The sequence below is a fragment of the Ambystoma mexicanum genome, chromosome 3q, assembly GCF_040938575.1.
Source record: "Ambystoma mexicanum isolate Mex_15411 chromosome 3q, UKY_AmexF1_1, whole genome shotgun sequence".
In the NCBI taxonomy this organism is placed as follows: domain Eukaryota; kingdom Metazoa; phylum Chordata; class Amphibia; order Caudata; family Ambystomatidae; genus Ambystoma; species Ambystoma mexicanum.
Genome location: NC_090926.1, coordinates 925043892 through 925071787, shown reverse-complemented (window position 1 = coordinate 925071787; position 27896 = coordinate 925043892). Strand labels below are relative to the sequence as shown.

The following is a 27896-nucleotide window of genomic DNA, read 5'->3' as shown; positions in this document are numbered from 1 at the left end:
GGGATCACTGAGACAGACCCGCTCACTGGTAAAGCAGAATCAAATCCAGGTAGAAGCCAGATGTTAATGTTAAAGGACATTTGTACCGCGCACTATCACCACCGGAGTGGTTCCCTGGTGCTCTGGCGGCTCTGAAAAGGGAGGTTTGGGGGTGAATTAGTGGGAATACGCTGGAAAAGTGCAAGAGAGCAGTGATGTGCTGTTGGCGGCCTCAGCCCGGAAGTCTGTTTGCTGGACTTGGTGTGTTTTACGATCGGTAGCCGGCGTGTGCTGTTGTGCGAGTCTATGTGTGGTTTGTTTTGTTGTTGAAGTGTAGTAAAGTTTCTGCGGATTGTTGTGTTGTAGGCTTGTGGTTGTGTTTGGTTAGAGTTTGAGAGGTGCATGCAGAGGGGTGAACATTTTTAGTGGATTGGTTAATTGGCATTGCTGTCTGGAGGCGAGGCGTTGAAACTTATGTATTCTCTTCAGGTGGTGTGCGTGAGCATCTCTGTGTCTCCGTCCAGATCTAGGGCTGTCCGACACTCACAGTCCCCTTCCCACATGGCATCCACTCTCATTCTTAACCTTGCCCAAGTTGAGCACCGGCCACCTACGTGGAACCTGTTTGTATGCAGGGTAGGCAGGCATTTGCGTCTCTTCAAATCTGTCCCAGATAGCATTTCCAATCAAGTAGGTGCGCAATTCGGTCAACCAGGGTTACTCCCTCCATATGTGGCGGCTGTCGGCATTCATTATCTTATTCAGTTGCTCATGCATGCTACCACTCCCAGCCACTTCGGAACGTGGTAAATGCCAACGCATCTGCCTTCATTCACAACTACCTTCGGTCAATGCCCATGCCAATATCCACAATTTAGTTTGAGTGCGGCAACTGCTAACATTCACACAACTCTATTCAAGTATGATATATAGTAGCAATTTATGGAGCGGATGAGGTTGTTGGCTGGAAATTGGCTAGGGATGCAAATTCTTATCCTCATGGGTGTCGCTTGTGTCCTATTTGACTTAGCGTCGTCTCTCTTGTTGTAGTAAGAGTTTCTTTATTCGGTTCTGGATGTTGTCTGTGTTGTCCTAAATTTGTCATCCTTTTCTTTGTGTTTCCCGTTCAGTTGTTTTACTTTTTTCAGTTTGAGTCTGTGATGTTAAAGAACCAGGTTTTTATTAGTTTTCTGAATTCTAGGTGGTCTTTGGTGTTTCTTATTTCTTTCGGGATGTTGTTCCAGGTTTTTGCGACTAAGTGGGAGATGAAGGAGCCCCCAAGTTTTTTCTTAAGGTATGGTTTTTGTTCCAGGCGGATTTTGTTGCTTGATCTGAGGAGTCTTGTTTGCTTGTAGATTGTTATTTTCTTTTGTAGGAATTGAGCTCCTTTTCCACTGATTGCCCTGTTTGTTATACACATTGTTTCGAAGGTGATGCGATGTTTGACTGGGAGCCAATGCAGTGTTTTTAAGGCTGGAGTGATGTGGTCTGTTCTGGATAGTTTGAGGAGCTGTCTTGCTGTTGTATTTTGGATGCGTTGTAGTTTCTTCAGGAGGTATTCTGGTATCCCGAGATAGAGGCTGTTTGCATATTCGATTCTCGACATGATGAGGGCGACGATTGTGAATGTTTTGTGGGTGAAGGAAAGGAAAGTTAAGATCCTTCTTGCCGTGTGAAGGAGGAAGAAGCATTTCTTGATTATTGCATTTATTTGTGGTTCTAAGGTTAGGGTGTTGTCCATCAGGACACCCAGATTTTTTACTACCTTAGACTGTGTTGTTGCGGTTCCCATTTACGTTGGCCATGAAATATAGCTGTTGTTCTCTTGATTTTTGGATATAATCATGATTTCTGATGACGAACGCTGAGTGCTGGTGAGTGGAAAAAGGTGTCACTCAAAGCCAGGGACGCTCCTAGGGGCTATGCGTGAATGCTACAGTACTGTATGCCCAATATTGAATTCTGAAATAAATGAAACCTCGAAGAAGAGTTAACTTATACATATTGAATCCTGAACTGAATGAAATATTGAAACAAAGCGAAACTACATACATGGAATATTGAATTGAATGAACGTTCATGGCCAAACAAATAATTGTGGAAAACAAAAAGGGAAAGTGCCCTTTTTGAAAGCAACCCACAGAAAAGCTCACCAGTGTGAAAGCGAATGACAAAAAGGTGGGGAATACAGAAAACCACATCGAAGGGGACTTTTATGAACAAATACAGTGCAGCACGATTAAAGACTGAAAAGAGGTGTGTGACACATATTGGCAAAGCTTAGGGCTAACATGGAGACGCCATGAGAAGCTACACCTTCACATCCAGCCAAGAGGCCAACAAAGAGACAGACTTTGGGACACAGGGCCAAATACAGAAGAACCTGTGTGTGTGGAAGAGCCTATGGTTCCTGGATACGCGGCATGTGATGGGTGGACCATGTGGTCTGAAAACTGCGCCTAGACTAGAGAGCCCTGAATTGTGAAAGTTGAAGACATTGTGAAATATAACAAGAAGGAGCACTGTAGGTGAGCTGGAGATGCAAACCAGAAGAAGGGTCAAGTTGGCATGGAGTTGTGTTGAACTTTTAAAGTCTGAAACAAAAATTCATTGCTATGTTGAAGTCTTGGGGAATGGAATTCTGAGGATTGGTGAACAGCAAACTGTGTCTTGAGACTCCTTTTTCTTTTGAACTGTGTTGTTTGGAACTTGGGGAAGGGAACACAAAGGATTGATGATGCTTTTTGTGGAACTTTCTTGAACTTAGGGAAGGGGAGCTGAGAAGGAAGCTAGGAGCTGAAAGAAGCTCAGAACCTTGTGTTGATCATCATTTCTTTGATTATTGACAACCCACATTGTTTAGTATTAGTTGTTAGGGAAAGCATAGGTTTTGGAGACAGATAGACTTTTAAGTTGAGCTCTTTGACTCAGACCTACTTTAGTTTTGTTCAGAAAGGGAAATCCCACCGTAGTATAGAGCAAGTTAGGCTTTCTACCAACCTGACAGTTGAGTTAATACATTATTTCTGTTTGAATTTTTGAATCTGTTGTCTGTGTCTTGCTTCATAATGCCTTCACAGATCTAAATATTTTACACTACACAATGTAGGGTAGCTCTTTTTTAATTTATTACAGGTAAAGTGGATTCTGAAACTATAAAATGTTTGACTCTCTTTTATATCTGCTGGAATTGTACATATTTAGGATTAGTTATTGTATTTTGTTTATTTCTTTTTGTATTGCCTTAAGATTTTACATTCTTTCATATTGATTTCGTGATTAGCGTGTGTATTATCTGTTTTTACTTGTGTTGCTTAATGAACTCATTAGAATGAAGCACACTTTGAATGACACTGTTTACAAATTGCTGATACATTGCCAGTTTCACATGTACCAAGAACTTTACTCTAGTTATTATAACAATTACTCTACCCCCACAAACTCTTAATCTTGTATTAGTGATTAGAATAGTGCTCTTTCTACAAGCATTGCAAAAATGGGGCACATTCACCTTAATTTTAAGAAAAAATGTATTAGTTAAATGTGTGTAAGGCAAAGGGATTTGTTAATGGTTATGCGCTTTGCCTAGGTAGAGCCTTATGACAAAAAGAAATTTGATAATTGCATAGTTTTATTTTATTTCATCCTCACAGTTAATCAACTCCATAATGTATTCTTACTTCAGACTCATTGTAAGTTTGCAGTTCTGGATAAAGGTGCCGGTAACAAGGGTTACCAGCACCTTTTTAGGACTGGCAAACTACAAGTCTGCCGGTAGGGGGCAGTGAACTACCGGCAGGCCTGACCTTCCGCTAGTTCAAGCCCCTACTAGCAGATTTTTCACTGATGCACTAGTGTTCCCATTACCGTGGAGTCCTACGGAACTCCACGGGAATGGGAACTTAGCATTCCGTTACCAGCCATAATATCCCAGTATTACCAGGATATAGGGCAGCGGAAACGGTAAGGTGAGTCTGCCGGTAATGGTTACAAGCAGATTCATAATGATGGCCTAAGTCTGAGGGTATCACTGTTGTATTAACATAGCCTTGTTGACTTTTATTACCACCAAGGAAAATATGCCCAACTACACCCTAAATTAAATCAATTACTGGTTTCTTTCAGTTCCCATCCAAAAACCATTCAATATCAAAGGGAAGAACGTTCACAAACTTCATATTCTGAGAACTTATTAAAAGTAAGTTCTAAACTGTCTGTTGAACTTTATTTTATTAACTGCTCTAATACTCTAATGAAGTTTTGACCTCTGTCGAGGACAATGGTTGACTTACCATGTCAGTCATGTCCTTCACCTTTTACATTGTCTTGGAATATTGCCGGGAATAAGTATGAATTAGTAAATGCAGTCCTACTTGCATCTTTTCTTTATAGAGCAGTGTATGGGGAAGAAATTTAAGTATTGCATCTTAATTGTAGATGGTTTAAAAATTAAGTTAGGCAATGGTCTCCCTGTAGAACTTGTGGATAAAAGTGAGGGCCAGGAATATGGAAAACCCACCCATTTGCATGTCACAACTTCTTGCGTGCACCGAACATTTAAAATGTGAACCATTTATGCAGGAATGGGAATGCGAAGAAGGGTAAACACATATCAACAGATCTTGAAAAATACAACTCACTTTGCCCCATTATATCGCACCACAGACAAGTTTAAAAAGCGTTATGTAAGAATAAAAATGGTTCTTTACTCCTTTGGATTCCTCATCTTTCATATTCATCTCCCAGCACAGATGCTCCTCGGAAACAGTCCTGCCACCAGGGGGTTGCTGAGCAGCTCTGTGTCAGCTCTTCTCCAGCCCAGACGGCTACGCCCTGGAGTCCGACAGTATATCCTGCTCCCTCTGAGTGCATTTAAGTCTCGCCTAGAACACCTTTTTTATGAGGATATAGTTGTATGGTGAACATGGTGACTTAGTAGATCTTGCAGCAAACTTGCAAGATGCAAGTGGCCTGGACGCATTGCCAGAATTAGACATGCACCTAGCATGGGAAAACATCAGGCAGCCTTTCAGCATCTTATTGCCAAGGTGGTAAATAGTTTAGGGTTACCAGCACACTCCTGTCCCAATATTCATTGTAAACTGACAGATATTCTGGATGAGGGCACAAATAAGGAAACCCTATTGCATTTCATCTAGGCAGTAAAGGCACCAGTCGTGGAGCTATGGTTAATACCAGCCTCAATCATGACTGTTGACAGTGACCAGGCAAAAAAGCACATGCTAGTGTCCTCAGACTCGCAGTTTCTGTCCACACAGGCATCACCAGAGGGCTTGCTTGTGCAGGCTGCCACGGCAAGTCTGAAAACCAGCTCTTTCCTTTCTTTTCATTCCTGACAGGGAGAGCAAAAGCATGGATGACTGGGGCAGGAAAAATGTTGCTTCTGCAAGCCTAGTTCTCCAATGCATAAATGCCTCCTGTGCACTAGCCACATTTCTCTAGTCAATGACGGCAATGAGATCCTCCGGGTGTGATTAACACGGACTGTGTAGCCAGAACAATGTCAGCATGGTTTTGAGGAGATACTCATTCATGCCCGGGCATATCAGGTTTAGCCCTGCATGTTCAGAAAAAAGTTTCTGGACATGACATTTGACATCAGCAACCTGTTTGGGACAAAAGGCCTCATTATGAGTTTGGTGGTGTGGCCAAAAACGGTGGTAATGTAGTGGTAACAAAGTTATTGCAGTGGTAACAAAGTTACCATCAACACACACATATGAAAGAATCATTTTCAATATTGTCTCCTTTTCAAATTTAAGAGTATTCAGGGTCACACTATGCCTGAAGCATAAGGATAAGGGATTGTTTTTCTCTTTGACCACCTTTTCACAAGGGACATATATTCACCCTTAGGGAAAGTTTAGTTCATGAACTCATTAGAATAAAGTACTCTTTGAATGACACTGGGCCTCATTACAACTGTGCCGGTATGGTAACAACGGTGCTGGTAAGCCTATCGGCGCCGATGTTACCGCACCGGTACAGTACAACTCGGTGGGCGGGAGCCCTCCCACCCCCTGGGTCAGACCTGGCAGGTGGATTGGCACCCGCCCGCAGAGTTTCACGGAAACACCAGCACCATTTTTAACAGTGCCAGTGCTTCCGTGGTCAGCAATCCCATTGAGTCCTATAGGAATGGGTATTTACAATTTATCGGAGCTTGACTTCCCGGAACGCTGGGCGGGGGTAAATATTGCAAGTCCGGCAGCAACCCACCGTTAGCACCGGCAGGGTTACCGCCAGAATTGTAATGAGGCCCACTGTTTACAAATTGCTGATACTTTGCCGGTTTCACATGTACCAAGAACTATACTCCAGTAATGATAACCAATAGCCTACCTCTGCAAACCCTTTATGTTGTATTAGTGATTAGAATAGTGCTCTTTCTACAAGCAGAGCAAAAATAGGGCACATTCACCTTAATTTATAATTTGTTGTATTAGTTCGAACGGGACAGATTTCAAAAGGAAGACACTATTGAAAGTGAATCTTTCTTTTGTGTGTTGAATGTAATTTGGCGAGTTGAAAGAATCAACAAATCCTCATAGGCCGTTTATGTGATATAACAAAGTTACCACTGCATTACTGCCGCTGAGTCCCACAGGGGTCCCCTCTTTCACTGTTGTTGTTCAATCTGTATTTACATCTCATGATGAATATCCAGAGAAGCCACAAGGTCAGCTTTCAGTCGTATGAAGAGAACAATCAGGGTTTCCTCAGACTAGATGATTCTTTCACACAGGTTACTAGGTGTTTGGAAGAAGTAGGAGGATGTATGGCCACTAATTGGCTCCGACTCAATCCAAATAAGACAGAGGTGATCCTGTTTCACCCAAAGCATTTAATAGGTGAGAACAGAGGTCACCCACCACCCTTTTTTCTGGGATCTGAATTGACCTATGTATCTAGGATAAAGAACTTGGGGTGCATGTGGTAAAGCGACTTGTGTTGTGAAGAGCAGGTCAAAGCCAACATGCATGCTGTCTTTTACAACCTTCGGCTTCTTCGGCTGGCTCTTCACCTTGTTCCCCAAAAAGATAATGCCACTGTGGTAGGAGACCTAGTAAATTCCAAGCTGGACTACTGCAATAGTCTACTGACAGGGGCTCCTGCCAAACAAATACACAGAATACAAAAAGGTCAGAATGCTGCTGTTAGATTAGTATTCGGGTAAATAAATCTACACCGATATCTGGGCTGCGCCGGTTCATCCACTGGCTGCCAGTGAAGGATCAGATCAAGTTCAGAATTGGATGTGTAATCTTTAAATGTTTGAATAACTTAGCGCCCAGGTATTGTGGACAAATTAAAGTGGTATCAACCGGCACGGTCCTTAAGATCAGAGGACAAGTACCTGTTGTCCGTTCCCCCCAATGCAATTTATGTCCGCAGGAGATTGTAGATTTTCAGTATTTGGTCCGAACCTTTGGAATAGTCTCCCACTGCAGTCAAGAAAATTGGATTCTCTGATGTCACGTCGAAAAAACAAAACATTTACTTGTTTAATTACGTCTAAGAACATAGATTAAGGGTGAGAGAGCAATTCTGATGATCCACGATTTGTAACTGAGCCATTTTTTGTCATACTTCCAACTGCGCCTTGATACGATTCGGTTCGTCCAGTTGCATGATACAAATAATTCAATCAATCAATCATTACCACACCGAATAACTATGGGTTTGGAGGTAAGGTGGAGGAAAAACCTCCAGCAAAATGCTGGATGCAGCTCCTCCACATTACTACCAAAAAACAGCAATTTTGACAGAACTCCCGCTGGCAGAATTACCACTGGTGGTAATTCTGCATGAAATCCCATGGAGTCCTAAAATGGGGACTAACACCGCCATGCCACCATTTGTAATTCAGTGGTAATTCTGCTGGACCAAGTGGCGGTAACAGTGAATCTGTTTGGTGGTATCTCAGCAGATTTACCACAGAGACACAATCAAACTCATAATGAGGCCCAAAGGCCTATGAATCCCTGCAAAGGTTCCAGGCCTCATAGGTGTCTGCAAAATCTCTGGGGCTAGCTGTCCCAGGCTACATCGCTTCTGCTCTCATCGGAGCATACCCAAAAACCTTTGTGAGGCTTGTCATCATAAAAAGTAGAAGAAATACTCTCGGAGCGAATCGCACCACTCCTCACCGTCGCACAAGAAAAAGCACAGACGCAGACGTGGTTCCGATTCATCGGACGATGAGGGTAAGTCATACCATGCGAAGGGTGTGTCTAGGAAGGAGTGGGAGGATTTTAAACCCAAAATGATTAAGGTTTTCAAAAAGGCCTCCATAGGTACGCCTCTGCCTCAATGTCTCTGGCCGATCTGGCCTCAACTGCGCCCGGTCCATCCGGCACAAAGGAAGCCGGGAAGGTTCGAACACCCTCGAGTGAGATCCTGCAGGAAAAAACTCCCCCTGTGCCGAAGCTGCAGGCAGCACTCTCAGCCCAAGAGGCTCCTCGAAATGTTCTGCAGGATCAGCGCTTTGCACCGGACTCTCGTTCAGTGTTCTTTGATTCAATGCAGTCGATCTTCGACGAGGAAGGCGACCTGATTCCATTCGGGTTAGCGCCAATGGTGGGTGCGGCCGTGGATCCACTGCTCAATTTTATGGCAGACCAGGCAGGGTTGCTTCAGCTTGTGGAGGGCTCCATGACGCCAGTGGTCTGGACACATCTCTGATGCAGCTCAACCTCTATCTGCAGCCAAATTCACATTACCGTAAGGCATTTGAGAAGGTCTTTGTGGCCCTGTGGCTCAGTGCTTCGTCGAAGCAAGTGGAGCAATACAATCTGACCGATATTCTTGGCCATGGCCCGCAAACAGAAGAGACTTTGCCCTTCAATGCAGCGATAGCTCACCCGTTCTTGCCTAATGTCAATGCCCGTGTTCTATGCCAGCAGTCGACACAGAGCTCACCACGAAATATAAGCCGGAGAGAGGCGCCCTGCCTTTTCTCATTTCACACCCAAACCCGGAGAGTTTAGTGGCACAAGCTGTTTCCGTCACTTCAAGCCATTGACGTCTATGTCGAATCTTCCGACTGACAGAGTCAAAAAAGGTCAACTCCTTGGCAAAAAAGGTCCCTGCCTCGGGGAGTATGGCCCTTAAGCCGGCAAATGTCACGTGTGTTTTCAGAATGTTTTCTCAAATTCTCTGGTCTACTGTGGCAGTGCCAATTTACCACCTTCCAGAGAGTAATGTGAAAGCTGGCTTCCTCGACATAGTGGATGATGGAAAAGAGATGGCCTGCCAGGTGTTCGAAGCAGGTTGAGATGCAGCTGACTGCATGGGTTGGCTACGGTGTCAACAATGATATCCTCCTCACCTGATTCTTCGCTGGATGTAGATGCTTGTAGTGTCTCCAGCAATGGTTTAGTTCCTTTCTTTTTAGTGGATTTCCTTTCTATGAAGAGAAGGGGCCTGTCACAGAAAAAAGCCACCATGCCCTCCTATAGTCCGCTAAGGCAAGAGGCCTCTCACCGTGCCAAACCGGAAAAAAGGCAAAAAGACAAATGGCTAAAAAAACCTTTGGAGTTTGTTTCCGGGTAAGTGAGGTCAGATGATCTTCTTGGTAGGTATTTGGAGTAATGGTTACGATAGTATGTGTGGTTCCAGGCAAGTGAAGTCCACGAGTCTTCCAGACAAGTTGTAGGTGGACTGGAAACAGTGTGTCCCCAACAACGTTAGGAAAAGGTTCTGGCAGACAAGTATAAATGACTCTGTCAAGGTGGGTGATAGCAGTAAGATGCTCCGGGATAGAGGCAAAGTAGCGAAGGCAGGATAAAGGTGCAGCGGAAGTGAGTAATGCAAGGTATGGAGGAGCAATGCTGTAAATGAGCGGTCAGCCAAGGAGGCGCAAAGGAGGGGCAGAGTAGCAGGGATAAAGTGGAGCCAAGAGAGAGCTCAAAGCAAAGGAAAATATTAAGCGTCTTACCCAAAGGAAGTAGGAAGGGTTCCAATGCACGGCAGGGAGGTGTGCGTTGTACATGTTGGAAGCGCCGCCATGATGGAAAATCGACGAGCCCGGCAAACGTGTTACAATGTGAGCGTGATGGAACGCCTCAGCGTAACAGATGCCACTTCTGCCACAGCTTCTAATGTGGGTGAACAGTGACATATGGGCACTTCAATAATATTACGCAGATAGGCATATTTGAGGGGATTGTTATTTTCCCAGAATGTCCAAGCAAAATTGCTAAATATGCCCTTTGATGGGAGCCATCTTTTTGGCCCCAATTTAAGGACTCAAAGCTTACTGCCAAGTCTTTGGGACTCATGGTGCAGCAACAGCCCCCACGCCAAGCTTATTCTTTCGGCTTCAGATGGGAGTAGTTTCTTACCTGTAACTCCATTTCTCCAGCGTTGGTATCTTTCATGGATTCACATGCTGTGAATATTCCCCATCGTCAGGCTGGGAATCACGGTCATTTTTTAAAATAGCATTTTTCCTATGGAAAACGTCAACACTTCCGTGTCCCATCAACGTCCTTTTGGGGTGCTTTAGCCACCACCAATAGGACGTAGGGTATAAATAGCCCCGCCCCCGTGACTTCCCTTCAGATTTTAACCTCCAAAGTAGAGGCAACCCGAACCAGGTTTGCATGCAGGGGCGGCCGGCGGGCGCATGTGAATCCATGAAAGATACTAACGCTGGAGAAACGGAGTTACAGGTAAGAAACTACTCCCTCTTCCAACATTGGATCTTTCAAGGATTCACATTCTATGAATAGATTACATAGCAGTATCAATCATGCATGGAGGTGTGCAATGCAAACCAATACAACACAGAATCACTTACATGAGACAAGAAAAACCAGGAGTGATAATATTCAAATAAACACCCCGAAGCTGCGTGGCTTACCTTATTGAAATAGGCATTGTAGGACTGCACGTCCCACCTGTACATCCTCACCATGCTGCTGTCCCAGACAGTAATGTCGAGTAAAGGTCTGCAGCACCGACCAGGAGGCCGCCTGGCAACTGTCCACCAGCAGAATCCCTGACCATAATGCCACCGACAAAGCCGTGGCTCTCGTGGAGTGTGCCTTAGGACGTCTCTCCAAAGGCTTTCCCGCCTTAGTGTGGCAGAATGAGATAGCAGATGACACCCAACGAGACAGTCCCTGCTTGGAGATTGCCCGTCCCTTGACGGAAGGACCATAAGCCACAAGCAGTTGTTTAGAAAGTCTGAATTCCTGAGTACGACTCAGATAATATTTCAATGCTCTTTTCACATCCAGCATATGCAACGCTCTACCTGCAGACGTGGAAGCAGAAGCAAAGAATGCTGGTAAAACAATAGAAGAAAGTTTATGAAAAGTGGTTGGCACTTTTGGAATAAAGTGCGGGTTAATGGCCAACACCACCTTGTCCTTGAAGAACCTTAAGTATGGAGGATCCGCAACCAGAGCTTGCAACTCAGATATCCTCCTAGCCAAAGTTATGGCCGCCAAAAACGCCACTTTCCAAGACAAAAACTGCAAGGGCGTTGACAACAGAGGTTCAAACGGAGGCCTCATCAGAGCTGACAGAACCACATTGAGGCTCAACACCGATGAAAATTTCGAAAATAATCCCTTCAGAAAATGCTTGATGAGACGATCACTAAACAGAGGCGTAGCATGTCACTTCCGAGTGAATCTAGAAATTGCTGCCAAGTGCACCTTTATGGAGGAGAATGCCAAACCCTTACTTGCCAAATGCGATAAGTAGGGTAGAACGTGCTCTGGTAAAATGTTCAAAGGGTCCACCCCAGGCTGGCCCTTACACCACACACAAAACATTTTCCACTTACACGCATAGGAGACATTCATGGACGGAGCTCTTGCCGCCTCCAAAATGCCTCGACAGTCACCAGAAAGGTTCAGCAGGCCAAACTGGGAGAAATCAGGAGCCAAGCCGTCAGGCTGAGAGACCCTGGATCGTGGTGCCAGACAGTGCCCTTGTCCTGAGACAGAAGATCCGGCGTCACTTGCAACCGAACCGGCTCTGCCACAGACAGATGAAGTAGATCCGAGAACCACGGCTGCCTGGCCTAGCACGGGGACACCAGAATCACACGGCAAGGGTATCTCCGAATCCACTGGAGGGTCCGTTGAATGAGTGGAAATGGAGGAAATGCATAAGCAAACCGGTCTGTCCACAGGAACGAGAACGCATCCCCTAGAGACTTGGGCTGAGTCCACCTGCTGGCACACTCCTTGCACTTCTTGTTCTCCCTCGTTGCGAAGAGATCCAACGATGGACGACCCCATTCATGGACACCTGTTGATCCTTCAGCTGCCATTCGTGAAGTTGGCTTACCTCCCTGCTGAGCGAGGCCACCTGCACATTCATCACTCCTGGCAGGTGAAACACCACAATGCTGATGTCGTGCAACAGGGCCCAATGCCAAAGTTCTTGAGCTTCTTTCGAAAGCACTCTGGAATGAGTGCCCCCCTGTTTCCTGAGGTAAAACATTGTGGTGGTATTGTCCATCAACACCCTCACCACCGAGCCGCCTAACAAGCCGCAGAAACAATTTCGGGGCCCAATGTACCACTCTCATTTCGAGTACATTGATGTGAAACCGCGACTCCACCCGAGACCACAGACCTTGGACCCGTGAGGCCTCAAGATGCGCCCTCCATCCTGTTTGAGAGGCATCTGTCACAATTGTAACCTGAAAATCCAGCTCCAGTAACGGCATGCCCTAAACCAGATTGTCCGAGCACTGCACCATCAAAGGGCTTCCGCCAGGTTGCTGTTGATCACCACCTTGTCGGACCATGATCCGCGACTCTGAGCCCACCTGTCGGCAAGAAACTCCTGCACTGGCCTCATGAAGAGATGACAGTTCTTCACCAACGGAATGCAGGACGCCATGGCTCCCAGCAGTGACATGTATGTCCTGACAAACACCCTTGTACCGATCTTCCACTCTGCCGCTTTCTGCTTGAGCTTCCGAACTCTCTCGACCGAGGGCCTCACCAGGCCTAGTTGAGTCTGCAATTCTGCACCCAGAAACACCAAGTGCTTGGAGGGAGACAGAAAGGACTTTTCGAAGTTGACGATGAAGCCTAGTCGTTGCAACAGCTGGTGGCGCCGAGACTTGCTTGCGTCACTCCCCGCGACAAGCCCCGTACCAGCCAGTCGTCCAGGTAAGGGTAGACGTGATGACCTTCCCGTCGGAGCCACGCCGCCACCGGCGCCAAGCATTTCGTAAAAGTCCTGGGGGACGACTTTAAACCGAAAGAAAGAACTCGAAACTGGTAATGATCTTGACCCACTACAAACCACAGGAACTTGCTGTGTCGTCGATGCATGGGGATGTGGAAATATGCGTCCTGTAAATCCAACGAGGCTAGAAACTCACCCGGCTGCACCGACCAAATGACTTCCTGAAGTGTGAGGATCTTGAACTTCAGGCGTTGCAGAGTCTTGTTCAACGCCCGAAGGTCCAGAATGGGTCACCACTGGCCGTTGGGTTTCTTCACCACAAAGTAAACCCCCAGGCCTTTCTCGGCCACCAGAACCAATTCTATAGCCCCGTTCTGTAGCATAAGTACAACCTCCTGCTGTAAGACGTGAAGATGAGGTTGCATGGTATACACTGGAGGAATGGGAACCGGTGAGCACTTGAACTTCAGCCCACTCCGTGTCCAACACCCAAGGGGTATGATGTAATCTCGCCCCATTCGTCCACATGTAGTGCTACTCTGCCCCCCAGCACATTTCCCCGAAGACAGTCATTGCTGTGGCTTAGCTTGTCTAACTTTTGAAGAAGAGGCCTGTCCCCCTCTCCTCCTGGATGCCTGAAAGTCTCGGGTCTTTTGCATCGATTGCGCTGACTGTATATACCCCTGTGAGGAGTATCCAGACCGACCGTAACCCCGGTTCCTGGAGAAAGCAAATCGGGTGTTTCCTGCCGCTCCACGGATGGGACGAAAGGGGTGAAATGAGCGTCCTCTCTGCAAAGCCCCCAACGATTTTGCAGTGTCAGAGTCCTCCTTCATACTCTTGAGGGCCTCATCAATTTTCTCCCCAAACTGCTCCCCCTCACAGGGCATGTCCAAAACTTTATAATGTACCTCTGGGCGAAAGTCTGTGCACTTAAGCCAGGCTTGTCGACGTAGAACCACACCATTGTTAATCTGTTTGAAACCAGATTCTGCCAAATCCACAGCGATGTTAATACTGTGATTTGACACCTCCTCACCTTCACGCACCAACAGCATGGCAGCTTTTCGGTGTTCTTCAGGTAGATGTTCCAACAGAGGAGCCAGCCGATGCCTCATCTCACGATTGTAGCGAGCCATGATCGCTAACGAATTGGCCGCTTTCACTGTCATCGCTCCCACAGTCAACACCTTCTTCCCGAAGGCATCTTGTCTTCTGGCGTCACTCTCAGGAGCGGTAGCACATTTGTGCTGAGTCCTGGCTTTTCGGCTAGCCGCTGCTGACACCACCGACTCAGGGGTGGGCTGCGAAACCAAGCACTTCAGTGTAGAGTCTGGCCCTTAATCTTCTTCTCCAGCCTCCCTCTGACTGCTGGTTCTGAGAAGGCATGGCGCGTTGTGCGTAGGCCCTCCTGCCACACATGGTCCAGGATAGGAACGGCGAACACCGCTTTTCGTCTCTTGCCCATGTGGTCAAATAGAAAACACTCCTTTCGTTCTTCCTCCAGAGTCAAACCAAATTCGACACAAGCCTTCGCCATCATGGCGTGGAACGCTACCACATCATCAGGAGAAGACGGTTGTGCTGGACTACGAGGAGGGTCCACCTCCACATCCGAATCCCACGTTGGATCTCTCGACGGCAATGAAGTAACATTAGACATAGTGTCTCTAGGCACACAGTCCGAAATTAGAGTCCGGCAGCTCACCCTCTTCAGGATGGGGATGAGGGCGTTCTTCGCTCATCGGCAGAGGCGTTGGCAACTCAGCCGCAGTCGACGAATGTGGAGGAACAACTGGAGCGTCGATGACAGGCCGCACCGGAGCCACATTCAGAGGAGGCAATCTGGCATCTAGCTGACCCAATAAGGACTGTAGTGTAGACAGGACCTGGAGCAACACCATCGCCTGCGGTTTCTCCAGTGGGTAACTGGATGGACCAGTCCCCACCCCCATCGACATCGAAGGGCCAACACACTGCAAGCCCAGGCCCGATGGAATCACCACCAGCTCCCGTTCATCCTCCGCTTCCGATGACACCGAAAGAGCCGCCTCATGCTGTAGAAGAGTGTCAGGCAGAAGAGCGTCAAAAGCAGAAGGCTGCCACGCCCCACCTGTCGGCAGCCAGCTGTCCGTCGACAAAGAGAATCTCAGGCCTTTATCAACCGCAGCCATCAGAGCCGAAGACATAATAGTGGAAGCAGGCATTGTAGCTGGCAGCGAAACCGTCGATGACGGGACTCCCGTCAACGATGACGTAGCTGGAACTACTACCTGTGGTGTAGCTTTTTCAGGCAATCCCGCCCACTTAATTCCACTGGACCGGTGCTTCGACGACTCTCTACTAGAGGATGACCTACGATGGTCTCCTGAAGAGGAGCGCTTCGAAGAGTCCTTCTTGTCTTTCACCAGTGAAGACGCCTTCTCGGGCCTTCCATCAGACCCATGGGACTGATCCATCAACCATGCTTGGAAGACGACGGCGTCCCCTTCGGTAGGTGTTTACCGGAAGAGGCGCGACCACTCTTCTCCGTACCAGAAGGCCGAGACTTCTTAGCCGGTGGTTCAGCTGACACCAACCGGCGAGGAACTGTTTGAACAGGTCTCTCAGATGCCAGGCTACGAACCGACCCCACCTCAGAGGAGGGGTGGGTACCCTCATTCAGCCAACACACCAACCGCCGATTGCGGTCCTTAAGCATTTTCTGAGATAACCCCTTACAGATTTCGCAGGAATCGACAGAGTGATGAGGGTAGAGACAATATAGGCAGTCCATGTGCCTGTCCCCCTCATACACTTTCTTCAGCCCGCAAGTCGCGCAGGGCCGAAACAAAGCTTTTCCTGAAGACATCGTCCAAAAACAACACAACACACCAACACGTGTAGAATCAGAATGAGCACGAGGTGATCCCAACACTTTGGAGACGGGAAGCCGCGGGGCCGGGGCTATTTGTACCCTGCGTCCTATTGGTGGTGGCTAAAGCACCCCAAAAGTACATTGATGGGACACTGAAGTGTCGAAGTTTTCCATAGGAAAACGCTATCTTAAAAAATGACCGAGGTTCCCAGCCTGACGACAGGGAATATTCACAGCATGTGAATCCATGAAAGATCCAATGCTGGAGAAAAAGCGAGTACAGGAGGTACTCCCCTTTTCCTACACAGGCAAGCATTCCTCCCTAACAAGGCCAGCGCAGATTGCCATGGCTAGGTGGGGGGGGGCAGAGAAAGATAGTCCACAGCTGCGGTCGCATCGGCTTCCATAGCGCCTCTGAAGCCTCTTTGAGGTCTCAGGTCATACTTCGCCAGTTGGATGGAGAATCTCTGGATTCTTGAAGAAATGGTGGGAAGTCACTTCCGACGCCTGGGTCCTCTAACTGATCGAGTGGGACTACTGTCTTCCAGTTATGATATGATATGATATGATATGGCATTTATGACGTGCCTATACACAAGTGTTTCAAGGCGCAAGAAGGCAAGGGGGGGGACAAAGGGAGGACAGACAACGATCCTACTAGGACAGGTATCATTCAGATCGTGCAAGTGCATGGGAGAAAGTTGTGAGAAGACCCCCAGACAGGCCGCTCCAACTGAAGAGGGAACTGCATGAAGAGCTGCAGGCCATTCTTTTGAAGGGAGTCATGGAACACTTGTGTATGAACGCGATAGAAATAAAATATCAATCAATGGAGGTAGTTGCAACCCACGAGCTAGGTTTGTGCTGGTACTCCCGGTACTTCGTGGTTCCCAAGAAGGGGAAGGCCTCGGTCCCACCCTGGACCTCAAAAACTTGGACAAGTATCTGAGGAAAGAGAAATTTAGGATTGTGATGCTGAGGGTTCTCCAGTCTCTACAGCTTCAGGACGCCTACTTTTAAGTGCCAATCCATTGGAAGCACGGGTGATTCTTCAGGTTTGTCATTGGGGACAGACTTTACCAATTGCAGGTGCTCCCATTTGGCTTGACCTCCGCACCCAGGGTCTTTACCAAGTTGATGGCAGTAGTAGCGGGCCACCTTAGTAGAGTAGACGTCTTGCGATTTAGGCTCATTTGTTTTATTTTTTTAACACATTTCCTCTAAAAAACATCATAGAACCCGTCTTTGTATTCCAGTACTTAGATGAGTGGCTTATCCGAGCATCGTCGTAAGAACAAGGTTTGAGTCATATCGAGGACACCTGTTCGCTACTGCACAACTTGGGTTTCTCCCTGAACTTCAAGAAATCCCAGACCTCACCAGTGCAGAAGTTTCTGTTCATCAGAGCAGTCTTGGACATCCAAGAAGGGAAGGCCTTTACTCCAGAGTCACCAATGTTGCACAGATGGGCAGCCTTTTCCAGACTTCCAGCAGACTACCAGCTTGAGCATTCTTGGGCCTCATGGCATCCTACATTTTTCTGGTGCGGCAGGCGAGACTCTGCATGAGATCCCTTCAGTGGCTTTTCAGTAGCCAGTGGTCACAGTACTATGGCCAGATGTCAGATGTGCTCCAGGTGTCCAGGTCAGTGGCAAACAACTTGACCTGGTGGAGCGACAGAACAAACATGTTGGTGGCAGAACCCTTCTGGGCGCAAAGGCCGGAAGAGTGCGTGGTCACGGACACCTCGCTGTAAGGCTCGGGTGCCCCTTGCTGCACACTTCAGATAAGCGGTCATTGATCCCAAAAGAAGAAACGTTGTCACATCTATCTGCTGGAGCTGTGAGCAGTCAAACTAGCGCTGATGGCTTTTGCCCCTACGCTACGGGAGAAACATGCCATGGTGGTAACGGCATAAGAGAGACCATGAAGCTATGCCATGCAGCTATGGTTCTGAATGCTGGAGAACAATATCTTAGCCTCTACGGCTCATCTAGCAGGGGTGGAGAATGGGTTAGTGGACACTCTGAGCAGGAAGGGCTTAGTTTCCCATGAGTGGGAGCTATGCCCGGAGGTCACTGTGCAGATCTTCAAGCACTGGGGCGACCTGACAGTGGATCTGTTTACGAAGGTGAAGAATACAAAATGCAGACAGTTCTGTTCGAGGGAATTCCTCCCATGGGGGCTATTAGCGGATTCTTTTATAGTGGAGTGGGTCTTTGACCTCCATTATGCGTTCCAGCCGATACCTGTCATCCCTTGGGTTCTCAGGAGATCGCAGTGATTCAGACTGCTCCTGATTCTGAATCCCCTCCGACTGGGTAAGTCGTGGTACCCGGATCTCCTGGAGCCAGCTGTATGCCCACCTCTCCAGCTTCCTCAGAGGCCGGACCTCTTGTCCCAGTCGGAAAGGAAATGTGCTGAACCCTAACCAGGACCCTGTCAACCTACATGCATGCTTATTGAGAGGCTGAGGTACAGCGACTGGGACATCGATGAAGGGGTACTGGAGGTGCTGTTGGCTGCCTGCACGCAGGTCTTCCACTAGGTCCTTGTACGCGTGCACATGAAGAATGTTTGTGATCTGATGCAAGGCGAAAGGGGTGGACCCCATGTCGTGTCCAACTTCATCAGTGATGGAGTATCTGTTGGACATAGCCAAATCAGGCTGCAAGTGGGCACGGTGAAGGAGTATCTGTCGGCTCTGTCCCTTTTTAAGAGGACGCCAGAGCAGGGCTTTTTCTTTACCGTTCCTTTGCCTTTTGTAGTCCCAGATTGGGACCTGAATTTAGTTCTGACGTTTCTGGTGGCAGCTCCATTTGTGCCCTTGCATTCTGCTCCAATCAGATTAGTCATGTTGAAAAGTGTCTTCTTGGTGGCATCACATCCGCTAGAAAGGTCAACGAATTGCATGCACTCTCTAGCAGAGCCCCTTGTCTCAAATGTTGTAAAGGAAATCTCTCCCTGAAGGTGCACCCAGGATTTGTACTGACTGTGGTTTTGGAAATTCATATAGGCCAGACCTTCCAGAATGTCCAGCTCTGTGGATGGGTCCGTTCAGCATTTGTATGAGACGGAGAGTTTCCAGAAGGGCACTGAGGGAGTTAGTTGTGGTTTCATATTCGCTTTCAAACCAAATGTTGATGTCTCCCAGGATGATGATGTTGGCTTGGTTTACAGCTATGTTGGCAACGGCATCAGCAAGTTTTGTGGCAAAATTAGGGTTGTAGGTGGGCGGTCTGTAGATAAGAAGGAAGAGTACTTGATTTGTTCGTGGAGGTTGAGGTTGACCAACAGTGATTTGCAGTCTTCCATGTCTGTTGAAGGTAATAATGTAGATGTCAGCTGGAGGCTTGTTTTCAGGTCAGTGTCTCTCAGGAATCAAACAGGAGGGCCACACAAACCAAAATATGACCACCCCTCCACCATATGTCAGATCAGTATGGAGAAAGGCTTTCATCTAGGCAAGAGCGACTTATAAGACTGCGCCCCCGAAGATCAGACCCCAGTACCATGACTCAGGAGCTGTAAGGGATGACAAAGGGATACGTTTAACTATTACTTAATGGAAACACCTTTCTCCCCCCTTTTCCTCAATTGATCATCCACACCATTTGCTAAAGGGCTTACCTTTACTGCACTGGGTCTATCCTGAACCACCAATAAGGTCCTGGATGTCTGTGGATTTATTTAAGAGGATAACTTGGTTGTTTGCACAGAGCTACAGTCTATCCCTCTATCCCTCGGAGCACGGGAGGAACGGTTTATTCCCCAGGGATGACCCTAAACCAAAAATGAAACAAGACAAAACAAGAAGGGTAATGATTTCCCTACGTAAGCGTGGGACCCTGGGTTTCATACTCCTCCAAATTTGGCATTTGCGATACACGGTCCCCGGCACTCATCTTCCTTATGAAGAGACGGTTGAAATAAGCACGTCAGGACGTATGTTTCCATGTCCTTTCTATGGACGTCCAAAATGGATGGGGAACTATCCCTTGACATGGCCTACATGGCAGCCATCTTGGAAGGGGATCTTTCTATCTATAGCCCCGCTTCCATATCACCCGGAGGTTCTAGTAACGGCGCCAGTTGCCGACACGTAATGTTGTCACTGCAACTGCCAGATGCGACCTGGCAGCAGAGGCACCCGTAGAGAGGTAGGTGAAAATCTAACAGTAGAACTAATGTGTCTTTTGTGTGCCACTTCATGTATGGAATGTTCCACTGTAACTCTTGTATGGTAAATGTAAAATCAATACACATGTTATTATAAAAAAGGAAGTATATGTGCATTTTATTAGCATTACTACTTATGTCATAGATCAATAACTTCAACCTATTTTGACACAGAAGTTTAATTTTTTTTGTTTTTGTTATTAGCCCTACCTGCACTGCTTTGTATTCCTGCTGCTTTTGCGATGTCTGGAGATGAGATATGGAAAGAAAATGTTCAGGGGAGATCCAATATTCAGGTTTGTACTGTTGAGTGAACGTTTGGAAATTACCTAGAGGAACATACCTCAGCAGAATATTTGTACATTTCTCTCTTTCTTCTCACACAAAACAGCTGAAATGTTCATGAGATACATTGATAAAGCCGATAGAGGGTCTTATCAATTTCCCACTGTTTAAATGGAATTCAACAAAATTCATTCAGCCAGGGTCATCATGACTACACATGCATGTTCCTTCGACAAAGCACCCTGGGCGGATTTGTACACACCCAGTCACGTGAAATTTCGAGAATTTTGGTGGACCAGATGTAAGGACACACATCTGGGAAGCAAGCATCCACAGGAGTTGTGGGTTTCAGCCTCCTCGCAAATCATCATTATTATGTTTCTCCACCCATTATTCAATAATAATTGCAGCACATCTGTGTGCAATACAAACAGCTGTTTGCCTTTTCAGTACTCCCCAGCTATTATTCTGGTACTGGTTGGCCAAGATTTATCAATGCATTCTGGAATTCTTAGTACTTTCCTTTTAAGGGGTAAATAAGTAGTATTGTGATGTTTGTTGCTGGATAGGCATCTCCTGATTGGGGATCAGAATGCACTTTAAAATCTCTAGTTGAAATGTTGCATTAAGCTCAGGGCTGAACACTGCAATCAATATGTTGCCCACAATAGTCAGAGCCACTTAGTTTTTCATCCTGGGTAGACAGAAATTGCCCATCTGAAAGGCTTGAATTCATACCACACCTTACAAGAGCCCTGAGGTCACGTCACCTCAATGTAGTAAATATAGTGTATTATTCAAGAGGTTTACACATGATTCCATATTAGTTGGGTTCTTCAGGCAGTATTCAAATAACATGCGAGAAACACATCACTGCAAGGCTACCAGCCCCTGGGGCAACACATGCACCAACTGATCATTCATGACACACGCCTGAACTTTTGAAAAAATTGCAGTTGACCACTGACAAAGAGGTTTGAAACCAGCTCCCTTTTAGCGCTTCCCTGTAAAGTACCCTTTATTTTATATTGTCTATTTTTGTTGTAGGCCATTTAAGGTCATATCAGCACAGGGAAAACAAATCTTGACTTTCATATAGGCACTGTATAAGCATTTGCCAGGCATTACTGTTATATGCCCATGTACTGAGGCTTTTTGGCAAGTATTGGCATCGCAGGTGCAAGTGCTGACAGAGATTGTGATCAAATGTCCAGGTACACATTCTAAATCTAGGCGCTGACACAGTTAAGGCGTTAAATACACAGATACTCACACCTTTGACATACTTTGCCTTCAAATGCCCAGGTACTCACAACATTGCTATGCATCAAGTGCCCTCTGTTCATATCAGTACCAGAGATTGACCTCTAATGTCCAGGTACTCGCCCCATGGTTTGTGACTGCCATCAGTTGTCTATGTACGTTTAGCATAGCTAGCCATTAAAAGCCCTCATACTCGCATCACTGGCATCCATTGCAATCCAATTAGGCTATCATCCTATTTCCAAGGATTTTCATCAAATGCCTACCTCCAAACACTTTCCACTGTGCATGAGTCTTCACATGTGCGATGGTGATGTAGAGGAGACAGACAATATGAACTTTTTTTTAAAACAGACACAGACTGCTTCAAGACTCTAGGAACGTGAATGCGGGAATGTACAACATTGTATTAATATAGTGCCCAAATCACATGTTTGCATATATGGAGAGAAGCTCAACGAGAGAAAAGGTTCACATCACATAGCCAAATATGGAAGGAATAACCAGCATCATGGAAGAAACAGGTTGAGAAAATCAGAACTTAGATTTTGTTTCATTTCCAATTCGTTATGACATACTTTTTAACTGCTCCAATACGTTTGCATGATGCATGTTCTACTACTTAACACGTTGCAACAGCACTGACACCACGTTTTAAATGTTTTCAGTGAGATGGGACTCATTCATAGAAAGTGCTGAATAATGGGCCCACTGTGTTGGTTCAATTCAATGGTTTGAAAATAACATTTGTCTTGAGCAAGTACCTCCCTATGAAGAGTTTTTGCAGTTAATGAAGTAATCAGAAAATGTGTATGGGCATTTTTATTCTTTACCTTCTTTTCAACATAAAACATAAATTTGAATGAGTAACTGCCACCTTCCTGGATTCATCTCCCACTGTTTATCTCTGTTCATACTTCTGATGTGTTTGTGCATGTGTATAGTGAATGTGTGTGTTCAGTGTTGTGTTATGTTATGTTATGTTAAAACCATTCATATAGTGCAACATCTGCCCGGAGGCATCTTGGCGCTGGCAGCAGGTGAGTGAAAGACTCACAGAAAAGAGACAGACGGGTTAAAACAGATAGGTCTTTAGCGACCGCCTAAAGGACAAATAGTTGTCCATGGTACGGAGTGAAAATGGGACAGAGGCCCAAAGCACAGCAGCTGCTGCGGAAAAAGCTCGCCCACTGAAGCGAGAACATTTCACACGGGCGACTACAATCAAACAGCCATACACAAAGCAGAGAGACAGGGTGAGTGCATACGGACAGGATTTAGCCTGTAGATACTCTGCACCAGTGCCTTGGAAAGCATGATGAACCAGGCACAATGATTTAAATTGCACATGCTTAGCCACGGGGAGCCAGTGAAGATGGCGCAGAACAGAAGTAATATGTGCTCACCTAGGCATCCCAGGGGCAACTCTCGCTACAGAGTTCTGAAGAACCTACAAGCGCTGTATCAAATAAGCAGGTTGTGCCAAGTAGAGGGAGTTACAATAGTCCAGTGAGGATAAAACAAGGGAGGCCACCACAGGGGCCCTAAATTCAGTTGGTATGAATGGAAGGACCTTGCGCAAAATCTTCAGCTGGAAGTAACCCATCTGACAGACTGCACTTATCTGGTTTTCGGCAGATATTTTTACCCCCAGATCTTTAACAGCCGAAACCGGAGTAGGGAACGGGCCGAGCTAAGAGGGCCAGAAAAGAAAGAGGAGTCCAGAGAGCTTTGCCCGACGGAGGGCCCATCACTCAGGCTTGCCATCGTTCAGCTTGAGCCAATTATTACTCATCCATTCTCCCACGACAAGCAAACAGGTACTAAGCTTGGATGCAGTATCAACCTGAGCTTTGGTCTCGGGAGGATAGCTCAGGGGCAACGCGCTCGCCTTGGAAGCAAGACGACACGGAGCACCACAGGTTCAATCCCCGGGTCCGCGCTTAGAAACCTCTGGGTTTTAAGCTTGTTATAAATAACCTATCATATCATAAATCAAGGTGCACAATAATTTGTGTATCATCTCCGTAGGAGTAACATAGGAAGCCGTGAAAGAGGATGAGCTTGGTCAGACGCTGAATGTAGTTTTAAACAAGACCGGGGAGATGGCGGACCCTTGAGAAAAAGAAACAGGAGCAGAGCGAAGAGGGGGAATAGAAAGCGATTGCGATTGTGTCCGGTCAGATAGAAAAGAACAAAACCAGGCCACAATGGCACCAGAGAGGCCAGCGCCCGCTACACGCTCGGGCAGGATGACATGATCAATAGTGTCAAAGATGGCAGAGAGGTCGAGTAAAATCTGTGCTCCTGCATCACCCTGATCCTGCAGGCGCATCAGATCATCAACAGCGGACACTAGGACTCCCTCTGTGCCAGGGTCTGGTAGAAAACTAGACTGAGAGGGGTAAAAAAAAAAGAGGAGTCTTCCAAAAAAGAACTCAGAAGAGGACTAACCAGGGATTCCATCAACTTCCTCAGTAAAGGGAGTAAAGAGATAGGACGGAAACTAGAAGGGACAGATGAATCCAAAGAAGGTTTCTTCAGAAGGGCAACCACCAAAGCATACTTTAAAACAGCAGAGATAGAACCAGAGCTAAGTGAAAGCTTGACAGCCTGCATGACCATTGGAGAAGTTAGCGGCATGACTTCTTTCCACAGGAAGAGAAATAGTATTGGTATGGGAGGCAGATTTAAGCTTTGCAGTAGATGCAATATATCTTGTGAAGATAAAACAGGAAAAGAAGACCACAGGTATTCCACACCAAGGGCAGGATAGGTGAGTCGCCAGACCGAAGTCCTGAAGCACTAATACCTGCACTGATGTTCTGGATTCTTTCTACAACGTAGTAGAATAGAGAATCACATAGGTGCTTGGAGGATGGAATTACTTCTAAAGGGGAGAGGAAAGAGAGCGCCCGACTCTTAAAAGTTCCCTGGACTGATCAAGGGAAGCTTCGATCTGACGTGCAAAATGAGCGCACTTAGCTTCATGATCAGCTTTATGGTAAGAGGAGGAAATGTGATGCAAAATTGATTTAGCCATAGGACAATAAGTGGACCACCATTTCCACTCTGCCTGTCTCTGTTGAAGGCAGAGACCTAGAAGATGATCATTAAACTAGGGCTCTGATGGGCGAAGCCTAGGTTTGGAAAGAAGAGGGTCAAGAAGGTCTGCAACTGCTGTGCAAGCCAGCCATAGTGATGCAGTGCAGATCAGGCACAAGAAGACCCTCACATTGAGTTTCCAGTTGGGCAAGATTGTCAGTGCCAGGAACAGCACTCAAATTACGCCAAGTGGCAAAAGACATTTTCCGACCTTAGATCGAAGATTAAAGTTCCCACGAAAATGGAATAATTAAATGGTCAGACCAGTCAACTGGCATCGGAGGGTAGACTGTAGTATAAGGTTCTGTTGCAAAAATAAGATCTAAAGTGCTGCCACGTGGATGGGTGTGCCCTGTTACTATTTGGAGCAGAGCAAGATAATTCATAGGCAATAAAAAACGGCTTACTAGTAGATCAGAGGGATCATTGGGTTTCAAATTGAAATCACACAATACCCAGAGATTAGCAAAATGGAGTTCAAAGTCTGCCACGAGTTCCAAAAAAGCATTGAGGAACTCAGTCATGTGCAGGACGGCGATAAACAAGTAAAATATGGATGGATATGGTGGAAGACCAAACAAAACGTGCAAGACGTGCCTCCATTTTGATCTTATGAATAAGGAACACCATGGTCCCGGAAAGGCTAGATGTGATATAAAGGTAGAGTCTGGACTACTGAAGGGCATTACAATGTACAGAATGCACCACCAGGGAACGGGTGTTCATCAACAAACACTGTAATATAAGAGAAGGCGGGGAAACCACAGCATAACTGGCTTCCACTACTGTTAAAAAACCAGGGGGAAATATGGGCCAGGGAAGAGCATACTGAAGCAACATCTCCCATGATAGGTGTTGTTTTATGGCAGTACCATGTCTCAATCAGGGATTATTGCCCTGCCGCCCCAGCGAGCCATGGACGAGCACTTGACGAGCTTGCCTTTAGTTCACCTTTGATGCACGTGCAGGGCCGCCCGCTGTGCTCTTCCACTATGTGTCTGCTCCCCTGGCACATAACTACCAGCAATCAAAGGGATTGGCACGGAAAAGATAACAATGGAAGAAATGCAGGCAAAATTCTATTTTGTTTTTAAAAAGCAAGGGCCAAATAACATAAAAAGGCACTTTAATAATAAAGAAGGTCTGACTAAAATTAAATTTTAAGAACTAATGCTAATGCTTAAATAATATAAATGCAGATATTAGAGGCTCCAAAAGCACATAAATCACACAGTGCGACCAGGCAGCCTCACCCAGTGCCACTGCGTGACCGCTTCCCCTGGCACATAAGTACCGGCAATCAAGGGCAGTGGCACGGAAAAGATAACAATGGAAGAAATACTTCCTGAGCAAAGCGCGGGCAAAATTATGTTTTGTTGGCGTTTTTGTGTGTATGCGCAGTGCGTGAGCATATGGGCACTGTATGGGCATAGAGACAGTGGGCTCCATTCTGAGTTTGGCAGTGCAGGAGAAAAGTGGAGTTAATTCCGTTACCGCCACATTTTTTGCAGTAACGGAATTACCTACATTCTCCAGCATGTGGTCTCGCATGGATTCACATGCTCATGAATATTCCCCGTCGTCAGGCTGGGATTCCTCGGTAAAGAAAAAATCAGTATCAGTTTCGTTTCTGATCTGTCGTTCTTAGTAGTAACCAATCACTGGTCTCTGGGTCATACTGCCCCCAGCCAATGACTGCCCTCTCCCTAAGCCCTGCCCCTGGCAGCCATCCTCAGATTTTTATCGCACGCTCAAATGTTGGGAGTCCTCGTGCTATAGCTCTCGAGCTTTTACTGCGTTTTGCGCTTTTTCAAAGAGATTTATCTCATTTTTCGGCTTAATCGAGCCTCAAGCTCCACCGTTTCTACTTCCGATCAACGGGGACCCGTTTCGGATTTATCTATGCCCCTCAAGGGTGAAGTTTTCATTGAGTTACGCTTTGAGTTACGCTTCTTGGAGGATTCCAGAAGTTTCTGAGTCCTACTTCGTGGACGAGAAGAACATGGCCCAGGAGAAGGGAAGCTTGACTCCCGGCAAACTGTTCAGGATCTGCCCTGGATGCAACCTACAAAATGTGTTCAAGGAGGACGAGCATTCGAAATGCCTTTACTGCCTCCACAAGGACAAAACGCACATGGAGAAGGCTATGAGGGATCGCCGGACCAGCCTCTCCAACTGGCTGGAAGGCAAGAGCCCAGCAGGTGAGAAGAAGAAGAAGTCTGAGCGGTCTTCTAAGTCCTGTGAGGGCGCCCCGGCGACGGGGGCCCAACAGAAGGCAAAGCACTGCGAGTCCGCGGGCACCGGGAGCACCGAACGGTCGGGCTCCTCGGCTGCCAGGCAGGGCGCACCTTCACCGACGCCATCAACCGCGAGCCAATGCTCTGGCTCGGGGAAGAGAAATCTGAGAACCCGGCTAAGCTTCTGGAGAGGCCGAGAGGGAGCGAGGCGGTGACCCTCCCCCTAAGGTGAAGGCCTCAAGCGCGCCCAAGGCAGCAAAGGCCTTGATCCACCCGGCTAAGGCCTCTATCGAGGGAGTCGCTGCAGCCCTGGCAAAGCCTGTGGAGGCTATCCCAGTGGAGGTGACTTCAGGGCCCAGAGTTTCCCTTCCTCCGCGGAGGGAATCCTCTTCTAAGCCCATCGAAAAGACCCCTGTGAAGGCCCCGGTGGAAAAAGAGGGGGGCGCGGTGACCGTTACAGACAGGGACACAACCTCCGAGGAGGAACTGGCCGAGAATTTGGAAGAGGCCCAGCCCCATTGGAGGAATCCCGAGGAGGGTGACGACGAGAGCAAGGGTGGCAATGACAACGAGGTTCCCGTGGAGGAACAACCGTCGCTCCCGTCACGCTCGTCGCAACCCGAGCCATAGGACAACTCGGCAGCCATTTTGACGGCAATCCAAGCCTTATGCACGGAGACAAGGACGAGACTGCCCCTACCCCCGACGGACAACCCAGCTGTACCGGGTCCATCGAGAAGCCCTCCGAACAAGAGGAGGAGAATTCATCCAGTGCTCCTTCAGCCCTCATGGCCTTCTCAGCCTTT

The 27896-nt window shown here is 47.0% G+C and overlaps 1 protein-coding gene across 1 annotated transcript in view; it reads left to right on the top strand.

The window, feature by feature from the left end:
- Positions 1–27896, top strand: part of LOC138583119 (ATP-binding cassette sub-family A member 9-like) — a 2601648-nt gene that overhangs the window by 1948966 nt on the left and 624786 nt on the right. The window contains exon 28 of the mRNA XM_069655079.1: positions 20405–20496. Within this exon, the coding sequence (XP_069511180.1) occupies positions 20405–20496 (92 nt within the window). The remainder of the gene's footprint in view (positions 1–20404; positions 20497–27896) is intronic.